This window comes from Melanerpes formicivorus, unplaced genomic scaffold (genome assembly GCF_026170545.1).
Source record: "Melanerpes formicivorus ecotype bairdi unplaced genomic scaffold, bMelFor1.0.p_v2 SCAF_6, whole genome shotgun sequence".
NCBI classification, from domain to species: domain Eukaryota; kingdom Metazoa; phylum Chordata; class Aves; order Piciformes; family Picidae; genus Melanerpes; species Melanerpes formicivorus.
Window position 1 is genome coordinate 20,143,089 of NW_027142358.1, and position 17,259 is coordinate 20,160,347.

The 17,259-nt window shown below is 41.8% G+C and overlaps 1 protein-coding gene across 2 annotated transcripts in view; it reads right to left on the reverse strand.

Moving 5' to 3' along the window:
- Positions 1 to 17,259, reverse strand: part of BMPR1A (bone morphogenetic protein receptor type 1A) — an 83,004-nt gene that overhangs the window by 24,366 nt on the left and 41,379 nt on the right. For both annotated transcript variants that reach the window (XM_068140023.1, XM_068140024.1), the window contains exon 3: positions 1,279 to 1,481. In XM_068140023.1, coding sequence (XP_067996124.1) covers positions 1,279 to 1,345 — 67 coding nt within the window. In that variant the 5' untranslated portion in view covers positions 1,346 to 1,481. The remainder of the gene's footprint in view (positions 1 to 1,278; positions 1,482 to 17,259) is intronic.

Below are 17,259 nucleotides of genomic sequence, written 5' to 3' on the forward strand. Positions count from 1 at the left end.
AACAACTTTGTAGGCTGTACGCTACAATCCTGAACTGAACCTCAGTTTCAAGGAAACCTGAAAAGAAAATGGCAGTTTAAAAATTTCAACGAAGTGCAGTTCTACATTGATCCAGAGAAAGGACTTCTGCTTCATAAATGATTAGCTGTGAATGTGTGTGTGGGATGGTACTCTAAAGAGCTTGAAGATAATCCTTCTTGCATTAAGGCACTATTCATTTAATTCAGGTCTTTGTGTAGTTGACAGCTCATCCCTGATAAATTTCAGGTAAATATTTTCTGTCATTTATATTCATTACTTAATAAAGTACTGGTTGATAGGTGGAACATGAGCCAGCAGTGTGTCCAGGCAGCCAAGAAGGCAAATGGTATCCTGGCCTGCATCAGGAATAGTATGGCCAGCAGGAACAGGGAAGTCATTGCGCCCCTGTACTCAGCACTGGTTAGGCCACACCTTGAGTACTGTGTCCAGTTCTGGGCCTCTCAATTTAAGAAGGACATTGAGATGCTTGAATGTGTCCAGAGAAGGGCAAGGAGGCTGGTGAGAGGCCTTGAGCACAAGCCCTACGAGGAGAGGCTGAGAGAGCTAGGGTTGCTTAGCCTGGAGAAGAGGAGGCTCAGGGGAGACCTTATTGCTGTCTACAACTACCTGAAGGGTGGTTGTAGCCAAGAGGGGTTTGGTCTCTTCTCCCAGGCAACCAGAACAAGAGAACAGAGTCCCAAACTGCACCAGGGGAAGTTTAGGCTGGAGGTGAGGAGAAAGTTCCTCACAGAGAGAGGAGTTAGCCATTGGAATGGGCTGCCCAGGGAGGTGGTGGAGTAACCGTCCCTGGAGGTGGCACTTAGTGCCATGGTTTAGTAGTCATGAGGTCTTAGGTGACAGGTTGGACTTGATGATCTTTGAGGTAATTTCCAACCTTATTGATTTTATGATTCCATGATTTCTTCACTGGGTCAAGTTTAAATGTATCATAGACACACACATATTGGAAAACAAAAAAAAATCAGAAAGCCAATCCTTCAATCACTTGCTTCAGATTGTACTTACTATGTATTTCTGGTCAATCTATGACCACATCCTTCTTTTTAAATAAGTGTTTATATGGCATGTCAGGAAATCATCCACCTGCTTGGAAGAGAACAAAAACAACATCCCCCAGCCCCCCCCCCCCCCCCCCCCCCCAAAAAAAAACACCACACACCTATCTCAACCACTGAAATACACCTCTCAGTTACAGATGAAAAATATGAAAACTTATTTTAACTAGTACATATTTACCTTGAACGTGGAGAATGATAAGCAGATAGGCTCCAAGCAGTCTCTCACAAACTTTCAATCGAGTCATTGTTTACTTTGAATCCTTCCTGTGAAGGCAACCGGCCCTTCTACTTGACAAATGCTAAGCTTCCTCTGGTGAAGCACAATACAAAATATGGTGCTTGACTGCAAAGATGCTGTTGTAACTTTTCCAACTTTGTTTCCTGAAAGACACAGTGAAAAACCCCAGTTAAGAAACTCCTTGTGTTTCTGAAGCAAGAAAAAAAATTAAGATTTTTCATCACGCTAATCTTAGTCATGTGGCTGAAAAACAATAAAATCATATGTTTATTAATAACTGAAAGCATTAGACATTTAGAATCCAACTGAACAGGATTCTTCTGAAATAAACATTTTTGCTAACAAACCATAGGAATGTTTTTCACGTTTCCATCAAAAATATTAGATATATCACAGTCATACATTTTAGACTCGCACACTGTTATACTCAACAGCAATATTCAACTAACACACAAAAGTACATCTGTTGGAAAACTACTTTCTTTTCAGAATTTAAAGCTTCTTTTTTTTTAAATGAAAATAATGATGTCCAGAGAAGGGCAACAAGGCTGGTGAGAGGCTTTGAACACAAGCTCTATGAGGAGGCTGAGGGAGTTGGGATTGTTTAGCCTGGAGAAGAGGAGGCTCAGGGGTAACCTCATTGCCCTCTACAACTACCTGAAGGGTGGTTGTGGCCGGGAAAGGGTTGGCCTCTTCTCCCAGGCAACCAGCACCAGAACAAGGGGACACAGTCTCAAGCTGCACCAGGGGAGGTTTAGACTCGAGGTGAGGAGAAAGTTCTTCACCGAGCGAGTCATTCATCATTGGAATGGGCTGCCCAGGGAGGTGGTTGAGTCACCATCCCTGGAGGCATTCAAGAGGAGATTGGACGTGGCACTTGGTGCCATGGTCTAGTCATGGGGTCTGTGTTGATAGGTTGGACTCGATGATCCTCGAGGTCCTTTCCAACCTAAGTTATACTGTGATACTGTGACTTCCCATAATGTTGTGGGGAAAAAGCAACACTGAGTTGAAATATCAGTTGAAAGATGTTTGCACAAATTTTATTGCAATACAACCTCCAACCTCTCTGCTGCATGAAAGTTAAATTTATATTTTAACAGTTTAGTTACATAACTTACTTCCAGTACCAATTTTGTCTTCCAGACTACTATGTCTTGAAACACAACCAAAAAGACACAACCTCATTTAACATGCAAATTTCTCATTTAGTCTTCACTATATTCCAGTCCCTCTGCCTGTACACGAAAGAAAAGAAAGTTAGTTCAGTTCACAACACCAGTGAACTGTAGATGTTAACTCTAACTGATATCCTTCTAGACTTCCAAGTTTTGTGCAAATTAATCCATCCTCAAACACTGCGCTCCTATATGCGTACACCATTTTCTCCAAAACCAAAATGTATTTCTACTCATCCAGTGGATAAACAGCCACAACAGCCAAACCGAGTAAGAAGTCACTTTTTCAGAGTGCAATAGCTGTGGTCACATTCTGCATAACAAACTTTCTACAGTGATTCACGAGAGAAGCATAATTAGGCCTCAAAGGACTAAAAAGGAGCTTGAACACCTAAATAGTTAATCGCAACAAAAGCAATGTTGCACAAAGACGAACAGAGGACTGGTTTTGCCTTTCCTCGGCCTCTTGTTTTGGTGGGCTTGACCTCCTTGACCCCTGTCAGCCTGGCGCTGCTCATGAATGCCAATCTGGTGTTCGCTCAGGGATGGGCTGCAATTACTGTTGGTGGCTGCTTCCACCGCCGATAACTCAATCCATCTGTCAGTGAGACCCAAGAACTTTTCATTTTAATTAGTGCTCTGGAGGCATTTAACATGGAGGCAAATTAGCAGCCGAGCTGGAAGGTGTCAGTCACTTTCAATTTCAGCAGGGCTGGGGCAGGCCGCTCGACCCCTGGCCTACTTTTCACACGTCTCCAACTTGTCCCTAATGAAGCGACAAAGGGCCTCTGCACCAGGGGAAGCCATAGCTGAGCACGAGTACGAGAGCAGATGCTGCTCCCTGAGCCCATGGCAGTCTTGGTGTTTGTCAGCATTACTGCCAGGTTATGGTGGGATGAACTTGGGACCATGTGCTTCGTGGGTGTCAAAAACAAACTTCCTGGTGAGGTGGTGGTAAAAGCAGTACGGTAACACAAATACTCTCTTCAGCAGCTCCTAATGACAGGAGCACCAGCCCCAAGAGCCGACAGGGAAAATCCTTCTAGCAATAAAAACATCAGGCCAATAACAAGTCTGTGAGTATTATTGCTTTATTCCACATTTCATCCGCAATGAACTTCAGTCCTCAATAAAACACGTGGAACATGAAAACTGCCAACGGCTTGTATGTAGTCAAACAACAAGGGCTTTGTTTACAAAGCTATTTTTACAGTCCATCAAGTGAAAAACCTTACCAATAGTCCATTTAAATTATATTTTAAAATAATTTGTCTTCTCCATGCAGCTTTCAGTACAGACCATGTATTCTCACTCTTCAACATTTCAGGAAATAAGTTTAAAATTATAAGCTTTCAGAAAATGGGTGGTCTTGCTCCTCCATTCAGGAAGAGAGCACGCCGGCACAGCAACTTAACATGCAACATGTATTTATCACTGTACTACACAGTATGTCATACAAAAATCCAGGCAAATGAGGAAATAAAAGAACATTTTAATGCAACTCACTTCCAATTGCACAGCAATTTGGGTTCAGTGAGACAATTAAGTTAGTTTTAAAGCCTATTCAAAAATACAGTGCTCTCTGTTCAGAACCAGTATTTTGTGAAATATTGAGAAGCTGATTCAGGTACATTTCACAGATACATGTATTATATGACAAGTTCTGTTCTAATTCCCCATTTAAAAATCATTCTAATTTAAGAATTCAGCATTTAAAAGAGTACTTTAAAAATGCAAAGTACAACCCAGCAGGGCTGCAATTCCCTTCTCTTCCCCAGAAATGCACATATGATGCCTTAATACTATTACTTGTCTTCGCTGCTCCTGCCATGTCAAGTTTGCCCTTAGCAAGGAAAGCCCTGCAGCTGGCTGCAAGGCCTGGGCAGACAAGCACTGATGAGTGCGCCTGTACCCACTGCACTAACAGTAATGTTTCACTGCCAGGCGTGCAAACTTAAGGCACTGATGAAAAATAACTATTTACAATTAAATACCCCAATGTGAACCGTGTGAACTGCAGACTGTGTGCAGACACATTCTGTTCTTTCACTCACACAACAGAAGCAAAAAATCTGTGTCAAAATCATGACGTGTGTCCCACCACAGCTACCAAAAGTGATTTCAGGTATTTTTTTAACCCCTTCTTTGAAATGTTCTTCTCATGCAAGTTTCTAAGCTCAACAAAGACACCTGGTTCTCTAACAGTCTCTGTTGCACTTTCACAGGAAAGGAAACTGTTGTTTAAGAACATTTTGTTCTTAAAATCACCTGGGACTCCAATATAGCTATGTAATTTAACATAGAAAAAAAGTAGTTTTATAAAATAGACTAGTTGTTTTAGTGCTTGTAACAAATGCCACACCCCCAAATGATGGTGAAGAACTTCCTCCTCACATCCAGCCTGAATCTCCCCACCTCCAGCTTCATCCCTGAAGGTGTTTAAGCCCAGGCTGGATGAGGCTCTGGCCAGCCTGATCTAGTGTGGGGTGTCCCAGCCCATGGCAGGGGGGTTGGATCTAGATGATCCTTGTGGTCCCTTCCAACGCTGACTGATACTATGATACAGGTGGGGAGCGATGAGGTTAAAACCAGAGGTCCAAAGGCAATCAAAAAGGACTTCAAGGCTCTGGGAAAACTGGTTGAGGGGTCAGGGGCACAGGTAATTTTTTCATCAATACCCTTAGTTGCAGGAAGCAATACTGAAGGGAACAGGACAGCAGGTGTAATTAACAAGTGGCTCAGAGGCTGGTGCCACCAACAGAATTTTGGGGTTTTTGATCTTGGGGAACCTTCTATGGCACCAGATCCACTAGCAACAGATGGAGTACATCTGTCCCAGAGGGGAAGAAAGATCCTTGCACATGAGAACAGCCTATCCCACAGAGGGAAAAGGGTTCTAGGAAGGGAGTTGGCTGGACTCATTGACAGGGCTTTAAACTAGATTTGAAGGGGGAAGGGGCTGAAACCAGTACACCCAGACAGGAATCTGAAGGTGGTAAGCTGGAGTCAGGGGTGAAATCAGCAGCCCAGCTGAAGTGCATGTACACTAATGCATGCAGGATGGGTAACAAACAAGAGGAACTGGAAGCCTTGTTACAGCAGGAAAGTTATGATGTAGTTGCCATCACAGAAACGTGGTGGGATGACTCACATGACTGGAGCACCGTAATTGATGGCTACAGGCTCTTCAGGAGAGACAGGCGAGGGAGAAGGGGTGGAGGGCTGGCCCTGTACATCAGGGAGGCACTAGATGCCATGGAACTAGACTTCTAACATGCCAGATATCTGCTGGGAACTCAACACAGAAGAGAGGAAACAGTCTAGGAGGTTCTTAGAGTGTATGGAGGATAGCTTCTTATCACAGATGCTGTGTGAGCCTACCAGGGGTAAGGCTTTGCTTGACCTTCTTTTTACCAGTAGAGCAGGGCTGGTGGGAGACATGGTGGTTGGAGGCTCTCTGGGGTCCAGTGACCATGAAATAACTGAGTTTTCAATATGCAGTCAAGCTAAGAGGGGCAGCAACAAAACCACCACTCTGGACTTCTGGAGGGCAGACTTCAGGTTACTTTGGGAACTAACTCAGAAGGTACCTTGGGAAAGAACCCTTAAAGACAAAGGAGTCCAGGAGGGCTGGACCTACTTCAAGAAAGAATTCTTGAAGGTGCAGGAACAGGCTGTGCCTATGTGCCGGAAGATGAGCCGCTGGGGTAGATGGCCACCCTGGATGGGCAATGAACTTCTGAGCAGAATTAAGGGAAAAAAAGAGTGTAAGAGTGTATCATCTTTGGAAGGAAGGAGAGGTTACCCATGAAAAGTTTAAGGATGTTGCTAGGGCATGGAGGAAAAAAAATTAGAGAGGCAAGAGCCCATTTAGAGCTTAGACTGGCCACTGCTGTGAAGGACAACAAAAAATGCTTTTATAAATACATTAATGGCAAAAGGAGGGGCAAGGACAACCTCCATTCCTTAGTGGATACAGAGGGGAATATTGTAACTAAAGATGAGGAAAAGGCAGAGGTACTTAACACCCTCTTTGTCTCATTTTTAATAGCAACATATGTTGTCTTCCAGACAACTGGCCTCCTGAGCTGGCAGATGGAGTCAGGGAGCAGCATAGTTCCCCTGTAACCCAGGAGGAAGTAGTTAGAGACCTGATCAGCCGCTTGGATCCACACAGGTCCATGGGACCAGATGGGATCCATCCTAGGGTGCTGAGAGCTGGCAGATGAACTGGCCAAGATGCTCTGCATCATTTTTCAACACTCCTGGCTCACTGGAGAGGTCCCAGAAGACTGGGAGCTGGCCAACGTGGTGCCCATCCACAAGAAGGGCCGGTTGGATGAGCCAGGCAATTACAGGCCTGTCAGCCTGACCTCAGTGCCAGGAAAGATTATGGAACAGGTCATCTTGAGTGCATTCACATAGCACTTACAGCAGGGCCAAGGGATCAGGCCCAGCCAGCATGGATTTAGAAAGAGCAGGCCCTGCCTGACCAACCTGATCTTCTATGATCAGGTGACCCGCTGGGTGGATGTCGGGAGGGCTGTGGATGTAGTCTACCTCGACTTCCGCAAGGCCTTTGACACCATCCCCCACAGCAAACTCCTGGCCAAGCTGTCAGCCCATGGCTTGGATGGGAGCACACTGCATTGGATTAGGAATTGGCTGGAGGGCCGAGCCCAGAGAGTGGTGGTGAATGGTGCCATATCCAGCTGGCAGCCAGGCACTAGTGGTGTGCCCCAGGGATCAGTTCTGGGCCCCATGCTCTTCAATATCTTTACTGATGATCTGGACAAGGGGATTGAATCCATCATCAGTAAATTTGCAGATGACACCAAGCTGGAGGCAGGTGTTGATCTGTTAGAGGGAAGGAGAGCTCTGAAGAAGGACCTTGACAGGCTGGACAGATGGGCAGAGTCCAATGGTATGAGATTTAACACATCTAAGTGCCAGGTTCTACACATTGGCCACAACAATCCCATACAGTGCTACAGGCTGGGATCAGAGTGGCTGGAGAGCAGCCAGGCAGAAAGGGACATGGCGGTACTCGTCAATAGTAGGCTGAATACGAGCCAGCGGTGTGCCCAGGTGGCTAAGAAGGCCAATGGCCTGTATCAAGAATAGTGTGGCCAGAAGGAGCAGGGAAGTCCTTGTGCCCCTATACTCAGCACTGGTTAGGCCACACCTTGACTACTGTGTCCAGTTCTGGGCCTCTCAATTTAGGAAAGATGTTGCGTTGCTGGAACGTGTCCAGAGAAGGGCAACAAAGCTGGGGAGGAGTTTGGAGCACAAGCCCTATGAGGAAAGGCTGATGGAGCTAGGGTTGCTTAGCCTGGAGAAGAGGACGCTCAGGGGAGACCATATAGCTGTCTACAACGACCTGAAGGGAGGTTGTAGACAGGTGGGGGTTGGTCTCTTCTCCCAGGCAGCCAGCACCAGAACAAAAGAACACAGTCTCAAGCTGCACCAGGGGAGACTTAGGCTGGATATTAAGAAGAAATTCTTCACAGAAAGAGTGATTGCCCATTGGAATGGGCTGCCCAGGGAGGTGATGGAGTCACCATCACTGGAGATATTTAAGAGACTGCATGGGGCACTTAGCACCACGGTTTAGTTGATTAGATAGTGTTGGGTGATAGGTTGGACTCAATCTCGAAGGTCTTTTCCAACCTGGTTTATTCTTTTCTATTCTAGTTCAAATGGCATTCAAGGACCTTCAGCTTGATTCAAGAATACTTACACCCTTTTCATTAATGAACTACACATAAAAAGTAAAACTTTGCAGACAAAGAGGAATTCTCAGTTCAGTTCAGTGTTGGTTTTATGCAAAAAGATTAGGATCAAATGAAAAACTGAAGTGACAGAATGAAATACAACAGCATGAAATTGGAATAGTTCTGCATACTGGTAACTCTGAATCTTCTTTGCAAGAAACTAGGAATTCATGTATAGAAAATAGCTATGGTCAGGGTCTCAAGCACACTAACCAATTACAGAATGTCAGAGACATCCATGCGATGTTGCTGGAATAAAGAGACAAACAACTCCAAATTTTCTAGTGAAATTTCCCTGGGGAAATGGTAAAGCATGGACAGCACAGAGGCAATGTGATAAACTGAACATATGCCTAGAAGGATGGGTAATACTATTTGGAAAACAAGAAAGTGTTATGTATGAAGACCAAAATAAAAAGAACAATATTAATACAGTTAAATTAATGGGGAAATGATGACTCCCTGAAAATATAACATAGGAATAAACACAAGGAAAGCAAGACAACCATTCAACCTGAAGAAAATTACTGGTTCAACAACAACAAGGTATGGATTAGCCATTAAAATTTATTTAGATCAGAAATTACAAGACAATTCCTAACCACTGCATTAGAAGGTTCTAGGGCAGCTTTTCAAACTGAAGAGTCAAAAACTTAATTAGCCTCTAGTTCACAAAGGCCACTATCTTATGTAGCTGCAGGTGACAGGATAGGAACAGAGTGAACCAGGAGAGCCCTTACAAGCATATTTTGTTATTCATAACAACAAGGTTATAGTTAATTTTCAGTATGTTAGATTTAACCAATTCTATAACAAGAAGAAAGTTCCCTACTTCTTAAACGTGTCAGAACCAAACAGCCAAACTAGCTAAGCGCTGTCAAATGTGCCAAGTTAAAAAGTCAGGTAAAACCACCACCAAAATCTATGAAGAAACCCTACAGCTGATGGAGAAGACTGATGACTATTGTGAGCTCTTACGTTGCCCAGCCATTAATAAAAACTACTTTAAATTAGTGTCTAAACAAATAGAGCCTCATCTAAGTAAGGTCACAATTCCATTAAATTGCAGACTGTATTAGAAATATTTAAAATTATTAATGATTACATAAATTCTGAAGCCAGAAGATTGTGTAAATTATCCCAATCTTCTTTCTCCCTCTGCAAACTGCTACTAAATCTGAAATGTTAAATGAAGTGTATGTATTACACACTCACGAAAAACATGTGATCTTATGCAAGACGTTATCACCCGCTACAGCTACCTGAAAGGGGAATATAGGGAGGTATGTGCTGGTCTCTTCTCAGTGATAGAACAAGAGGGAATGGCCTCAAGCTGCACCAATGTAGGTTTAGGCTAGACATTAGGGAAAAAAAATTCATTTTGAAGGAGTTGTCAAGCATTAGGACAGGCCTGCCCAGGAAGACAGCTGAGTCACCATCCTTGGATGCGTTTAAAGGTTTTTTCAGATGTGGTGCTTAATGATATGGTTTAATGGTGCACTTGGTAGTATAGTGTTGGACCCAGTGATCTCAAGGGTCTATGATACCCGAGGTTTTGGCGCCTTTTTTGTGGCATGTATATAACTACATTTTTTTTAAACACATGAACTGCAATGGCAGGTTTGTTCATTCAAAAAACAGAAGGCCCTAACAACTGCTTTCTCTAGTAAGAGAGCTCACGGACTTAGAAAGACTTCTCACTTTTTGGGCAGTTGGAAGAAAAGTCACCAAAATCTACCTTGGATACTCAACAGAAATCTTACACAACAAATACTTCACACTGTTTGTAAAAGCAAAGTGTGTGCTTTACTCCAGAATGTATAAGCCAAACTACTAAATTATGATGTATCCATTTCATCAACAAAGTTGTTAACTGTAAAGAAATTATAGCCTAGCTGTTTTTTTCACCATGCCCAACACAATTAGGTAATTGGGGACGCCACTCATTGGACCTCTGAATGCCTGTCTTACTGTTACTCTGCAATCCAATTAACTAACAGCTACAAAGTTTCTGCCATTAAATTTACAGTAATGAAATTCAGTGAAATTATTTTCCTAGTGCCATCAGGTATTCAGACACATCATAGTGTGTTACAAACATGACACATTCTCATATTTAAGGACATTCAAGTAGGATTTTGCTACATGTTTTTTTATTTATCTTGACCCATTTCCCTTCTTTCAACTATATCACTTGGGTTAGTAGCTGGCTGAGAGCTTTTGCCCCTAAGACAACTGGCAAACACCACCCATGCATTTTCCACCATAAATGACATAAACTTCTGCTACTCCGACTAGAAGCTATCATTCTGAAATGTTTTTGTTATGTATCATTTTTGCTAGGTCCTTACTGTTAGCCAATTTCAACGAGAAGAAGCCTCCACATGTAACATATTCCATCTCTAAAGCTAACAAATCTAAACAGGGAATGGAACTTATTTTTGTTTTTTTCTTGCATAAAAATTACTTAAAGAAAATCTTTCATTCACTAAGCACAAACAGCAAGAGAAAAAGTAATTGTTACGAATTTCAGATGTCACTAGTGAACATGTTATGGTCATAATATGCTATCTACAAGACCTATCACATATTTTGTCTTTGAAATAGTTATTGAGTAGAAGGTTGACAAGAGGAAAAACATTGGCCTCAACTCTAAATATACATTTGCTCACTTTCAGTGAGCAACGGACTCTGAAAATCAGTACCAGTGCCTTTAAAAGTACAAATGCTTTCATAGCATGGCTTTCTGAAGTGTAACATCCCTTTCAGCACTATGAAACAAGAACTACTGAATGTTTTCACAACCCTACAGTAGGTTTTTCATCATCTGAGGACGGCTGCTCATTAATCTGTCCCCCCCAAAAATCCCCAAACAGAAACACCAAAAGGACAAGCCTTCATAGTACCTAGCCCCATGGTCTCAGCTTGTTTGTGTTATACCTATAACCTTGGACCAATCTAGAAAGAGATTTGCAACTACTTTTTGTCTCCAAAGCAAAGGTGATAATGCAAATTCTAGGCCTCATGGAAGAGCTTTCCAGCAAGTGTGTTTTTGTTCGGTAGTTAGAGAGTGTATTTTTCATTTCATGCCACCTAAGCAGAACAGCCTGTCTCTTTGTCTAGTTGCTGAATTTAATCAATCACAAAGCAAACCATAGAAATCCATGCTTTCCCCCGGTTCCACATCATTGAGAGGGGTTTCTCCTACAAGAGAAGAAAGCAGAAACAGAAAACCAAAACCCCACCATCCTTACACCAGTCTGCAGCTCCAGCTTCTAAACACATTTTGCCCACATGAGGGTAGTGTAAGCTGATTTCTGAGTAGGGACATGTTGCTGAAATCTACATCTCTCATGCAGAACACTGTTTAGAAAAGTAAGTTACTATTTAAAAAACAGATCACTTGAATTTCAAGTTTGGTATAAAGAAGAAAATAGCAGCAACAAAGCTGAGAATTCTATGGATTTTTTGAGAGATTGCTTTGTTTAACCCATCTAAAATAGACTACAACTACTTTTCTCCCCCTTTCCCTCACTTCCACCCTTAATTCTTGTTTTCCAGGTACTAAGTTTTTTCCAAGTCTTATGGCAAGCTGCCAGCTCCATAAAGTAAGCTGGAGCTCTCCCCTCTGCTCGGGCCCCTCCCCTGAGCAGCCCTAGGCGCCCTGCCTGACATGCTTTTCAAGGCGTGCTAGACTGCAGAGCAGACTTTCTGGCTCCACTTCCATTGTTTGCACGGCAGCTTTGCTCCTTATCCAGAGCGTGGATTAGCATAAGAATACTGTCTTCCCCCTCTGCAAGTCCGCTCCCCTCTAGAAGACCTCAACTGCTTAAGAACAGGGAATTGAGTTTCTTTTTTTCCGATTTTCTCTTTGAATCCTCTTTTCCTGTTCAAGACTTGTACAAAAACAATAAAATGCTAAACGAGCAAGGCTGGCAAGTCTCAGAAATACCCCCTCACACAGATTAGCAATTACCAAGGTCAAAAAAAGTCAATTTGATAATGCTATTCACAGAGCCTTCACTCGTCACACTCACATTGCAAGTATGATTTTAGCTATTAAAGCTAAAAAGGGCAGAGAATAAACAAATTCTATGAGAGAGTAACAGAAAGGAGACTTTAAAACCCCTTTCCTTAAAAACAAACCAACCAACACAGGATCTCTGGAGGACAGTTTCAAATTATTGAGCACAGAAAGCATTACACATGAACACAACACCCAGCCCAAAAGTACAAACTTCTCTGCTGCTAGCAGCGATGCCTTAAACACGGAAACTGCAGCACCTTTCTTTCTGGTATTGGACCAGGACACTGTGGTGTCCCATGTAAAACAAGTGACGCGATCTAACGAGAATCAAACTTGCCCAAAACACTTAAAACTGTCAGTAAGGACATGCTGGTTTACCCTGCTATCTGTAAGACAACTGCTGTCCAAATAAATTCATAAATTGCTTTGCGAGCAAGATAAAAACACTTGCAAATGTTAACTTCATAAATAAACCACATCTCCTCATTGCAACGAATAGCTTTCTTTAACAGTATTTGCTCACCATATATAAACACCAGAGACAAGACTGGCAAGCTCAACAGCATCATGGTCATCTAACACAAAACGCTGCTCAGAAAGGTACATCTTAATCCTCATTTTCCTCACCTGCTTGCCATGCACATAGGAGAAACTCACAGTTAAGCTGTTCTCACAACCCCCTGCAAACAGGACGCAGGTATTCTCAAATGAATGGTCTCCATCACCCTTTCAAAGAAGCCATTCAACAGCTGGATGAGTCAAATAAATGAAGTAGCAGATGCTGCTCCTTTACTTGCCCCTAAAATATGGATGTGCAACAGGGAAAATAATCTTTAAAATTTTCTTACTACAGAAACAGTTTTAGATATGTGCTTTCCAACTGCATTTAACCATTAAGTTTCTTCTTTGTGTTAGTTACATTGCCCTTCTAACTTCAAATTCTTTTGAATCAAATGGTCAGTTAACAGCTCTTCTGTCATCTATGAGCCTCAGCACTCACCCTAGAAACTTATGTTGGGCTATTTTTATGAGATTACCAGCTCCAGACACAAAACACAGGGAGGTTACCACCTCCCCAGTAAGGGCAAGAGAAGTGACCAAGCATTGTCAGTGGCTAGTCTAGCATAGCCTAAACTAGAATCAGTGGCTGTTTAAATTAATATCCTGGGCTCTGAACAGCTGTGACTGATGAGCTGGTGCTTGCTTGATACTGCCGCAGAGGCACTGACCTCCAGCAAAAGAGCAAGGTGGACAGCTGGGGGTAGTCACCTCATAAGCTATCTCAGTGGTAAATCCCAGAACCTTCAGGGAGAGCCTTGATACATACAAGTGGGGGTTGGACAAGATGACCTTTGCGAGTTCCTTCCAACCCGATGCAATCTGTGAGTCTGAACAAAGCTTCAATAGGTCTAGGCAGAAAGCAGAGGGAAAAACAAACAAAAAGAAATGAAAAGGGAAAAAGGGGGGGAGGGAAAAAAAAAACCCACAAAAATACCCCAACACAACACACACAACCCCTTCCCCCCAAAAAAACAACACCCGACACATAAGAAGGACAACTAAAAGCTAAATGAGATTGAAGTATTTTAGTAGTTTTATTTGTAGCATCTCTCCCATTAGTATTCAAGCAATTACACCGCTTCCATTCTCAGTGCAAAAAAGATTATTTTAAACATACTAAGAAAGTTTTTTCAACAACTGTTGCACAGTTGAGCCAAGAATCACAACACATCAACACATAAGGTGGTGTTTGTTTGGTTTCAGATTAAATGAATCAGTGCTCAACTAATAAAATCCTGAATGAAAAAATAAAAGAGATCTTTCGATTTTTCTCTCCATATTTGAAGAAAGCAACTGGACTAAGACCAAAGGAAAGTAAGAAGGTACAGTGATTATACTATATATTTCTTCTCCTCTAAATTTCACTTGCTTTCCTACTTTCTCTTTGACCCTTGTGGTGTGTGACTTAAACTGCCCTTACTCAGTACTACAAGACTGACTTGGCCACTAGTTCAAACATTTCCCCTATTCTCCCATCACACTTCAACTTGATGGTATCTCTTCTCATGTCTCAACAGTTCCTTTCACTAAAAATCTTAAATTCATTTGCCTCCTAAGTCACCATTTCATTCACTTCACCAATTCAGTTATTCCCCAATCACTCAAGATCACATTCTTGTAAGCATCTCTTATGTTACATTATTTGCAAGGCCACTACTGCATCTAAGTAATTTACTCCTTCCACATTTCCACTATCAAAACCTCCTTTCTTTGATGATTCTTTAGCCTACAGTAGTAATCTCCTATAGGGCAGTTTTGAAGGAAAAATTGAGGGATACAGGAAAACCACAGATTCTGTAATGGGAAGAATTTTTTTTTGTGAGTTGAGAAGAATAAGTAATTATTTTTGGCAGACAGAAAGGGGACCAGAAAAGTCTTTGTTATTGAAGGTTCTCTATCAAACACCATACAATATATATAGCAATAACCAATTCTCTGTCACATTCCAAGTACTTCTCCTGTTCCCTTTTTTCTGAGATTTTTCACAGGTTTGAGTTAAGAACTGTGCTGAAACAAGCCCAGTAGACTATATACTGCAGTATGCTCTACTCAATGAGGCAGATCAGTCCTTCATTGCTATACCTTGGCATTTAAAACAACAGTCAGGAGGAGGTGTTTAGGACAAGACTATAAAACTTAGGGAAAAATAAGAATGCTCTTTCTCTGGATATCCCACTTCATTAATTTCCTCTGATTTATTCATATCACAAATACCCACAAAGGGATCTACTCACCATGAATCTACCCATCTACCCCCTTAAAAGTAATTTGAAATGTTGGTCTGTAATAGCAGTAACTGAGTAGCCTCATGTAGCTCTATCCTACGTTAAAAAGGTCTCACAGGCCTGAAAAGTTTCTTCACTGTCACAAGATACATGAACCCCTCCAACATTAGTCTAACAGATCCAAACTTTCTGTCACTAACTGTGACCAGCTGCAGACAGTGAAAACCTAACATGTCCTGCACATATTAAAACATGGAATAATCAGTGCATAGAAACTTCCTCATTAGTGTAAGCAAGCCACAGCTTCCAGGAAATCCACATTAAAAATCAGGAACACAAGGCTGCTCTTTTCTTCAAAAGTTTGTATACAACACACACAAATGCAGGTACATGCATATTTTTTCCATGTAACTTATGCATTTGATCATTCATATGAACATTCTTTTTTAATACACATTAAACACTATCCCACACCAGTTTTCACTGGAAAGAACTTAGAGGACTACAGAAAGCAAATATTTAGTCCTAAATATGTTATGCTGTCTTTTCAATTTGTGCATTCACAGAGCTGCATAAGTCAGGGACATCCATTTAACTATCTTTGCATGTGCTGCAGGTGCTAGAAATTAGAGTCATGAAAACAGATGGTAACACTCAGGTTCTAGCAGCTCTGTTCACTAAATTGACACAGTCTCTCACAGCTTTCCAGATAGAGATTAGCCATCATGTTTCTAAAACCTTCACAACAATGTCTACTTATCAATTTTTTATCAGTTGTAATGTTTCATTATTTTAACACTACCAGCCTTACTATAACTAAATAAAGAACACTGAAATGCTTATTCTGATGGACACAGCAAGGCTCCACTTTTCTCCCCTGCAGCAAATACCTGACTGCAGCTCATATTACCTAAATAGAAAGTCTGGTATGTTTCTAATTACATACCCCTGTTACAATAATTTGATTGTCAAGTATATTTCCATCAATACAAACAACTTCAGACTGTACTATGAATGCATTTCCTATACACCTTTATCACCATATACTCTTGAATTAGTTCTCTAACCTACTGATTCCCACCCTCAGATACAAAAATAAGGTACAAAGTTTAGCCTCCTCTTACTACACAGGAACTTGCCCAGGATTCTTTGTGATATGTTAGTTTCAACAGAAACTTCTGAGCCAGACTGAGACAATACAAAAACTTGTACAGGGAAAGGACTCTTGGACAGCTTAACTCAGCTTTTTTGAACATGACAGTCTAGGGCTAGCTGTAGGGAAGGCTCCCGTTTTATGCTGTCTGACACTAAGATGGTCCCACTGCTGAAACAACCTGAGCTAAGATATACCAAATGGAAATAAGGAAAGCACTGTTAGGAGGATACTGGTCAAAGAACCAGCAATACATATGACAGCACAACACAGAACATAACAAATCTGGAGTGGAATCACTGGCACTTCCTGCTTTGATCAACTGATTCAAAAGATGACACAGACTTCTGCTTACTTCATATCTGGAAAATGCTTTGAGCGCACTGACCTGCACATCCCGTTTGTGGTTTGAGCCTCAAGTAGCTCAGCCTGCTTCTTACAGAATTAACTCCTAGGAAATAGTTTGCCACCAAGGAAATTCAGTGGCAGCTAATGTTAGAGTTTCCTAACTGAACAGAGATCTTACATAGTCTTGAAGTTTAATAAGAAAAGCATTGCAGGAATATCACCTTGTCACTGGCAAACTTCATTCTGAAATACCTGGCATGTGCTCCTAGCTGCCAAACAAACAAGCTCCATCACATGAGAAGAGATGGTTCTACCACCACTGGTTTGGAAAGGGACAGAACAATGACAATTTCACATTAGAAGCTGAGAAGTAGCAAGTTATTCCTAGACTGCCAGTTAAAGTTATTGATTCAACAGTTGTATGTTAGAGGCCTTTAATTTGCTTCTAGATGATGACTTGCTTCAGGCAAGTCAAACAAAGTATTTTACATTAAGATGGGGAGGTGGGAAGGAGTCATCATCGAAGCAGAATTTTCAGTACCCTGAAGTAAACAAAGTAATCACACAAACCAAAAGCTCTACATTATATAAATGACACATGACACAGGAGGTCATTCACAGAAGGTATTTAAGCACACACAGCTATATTGATTTG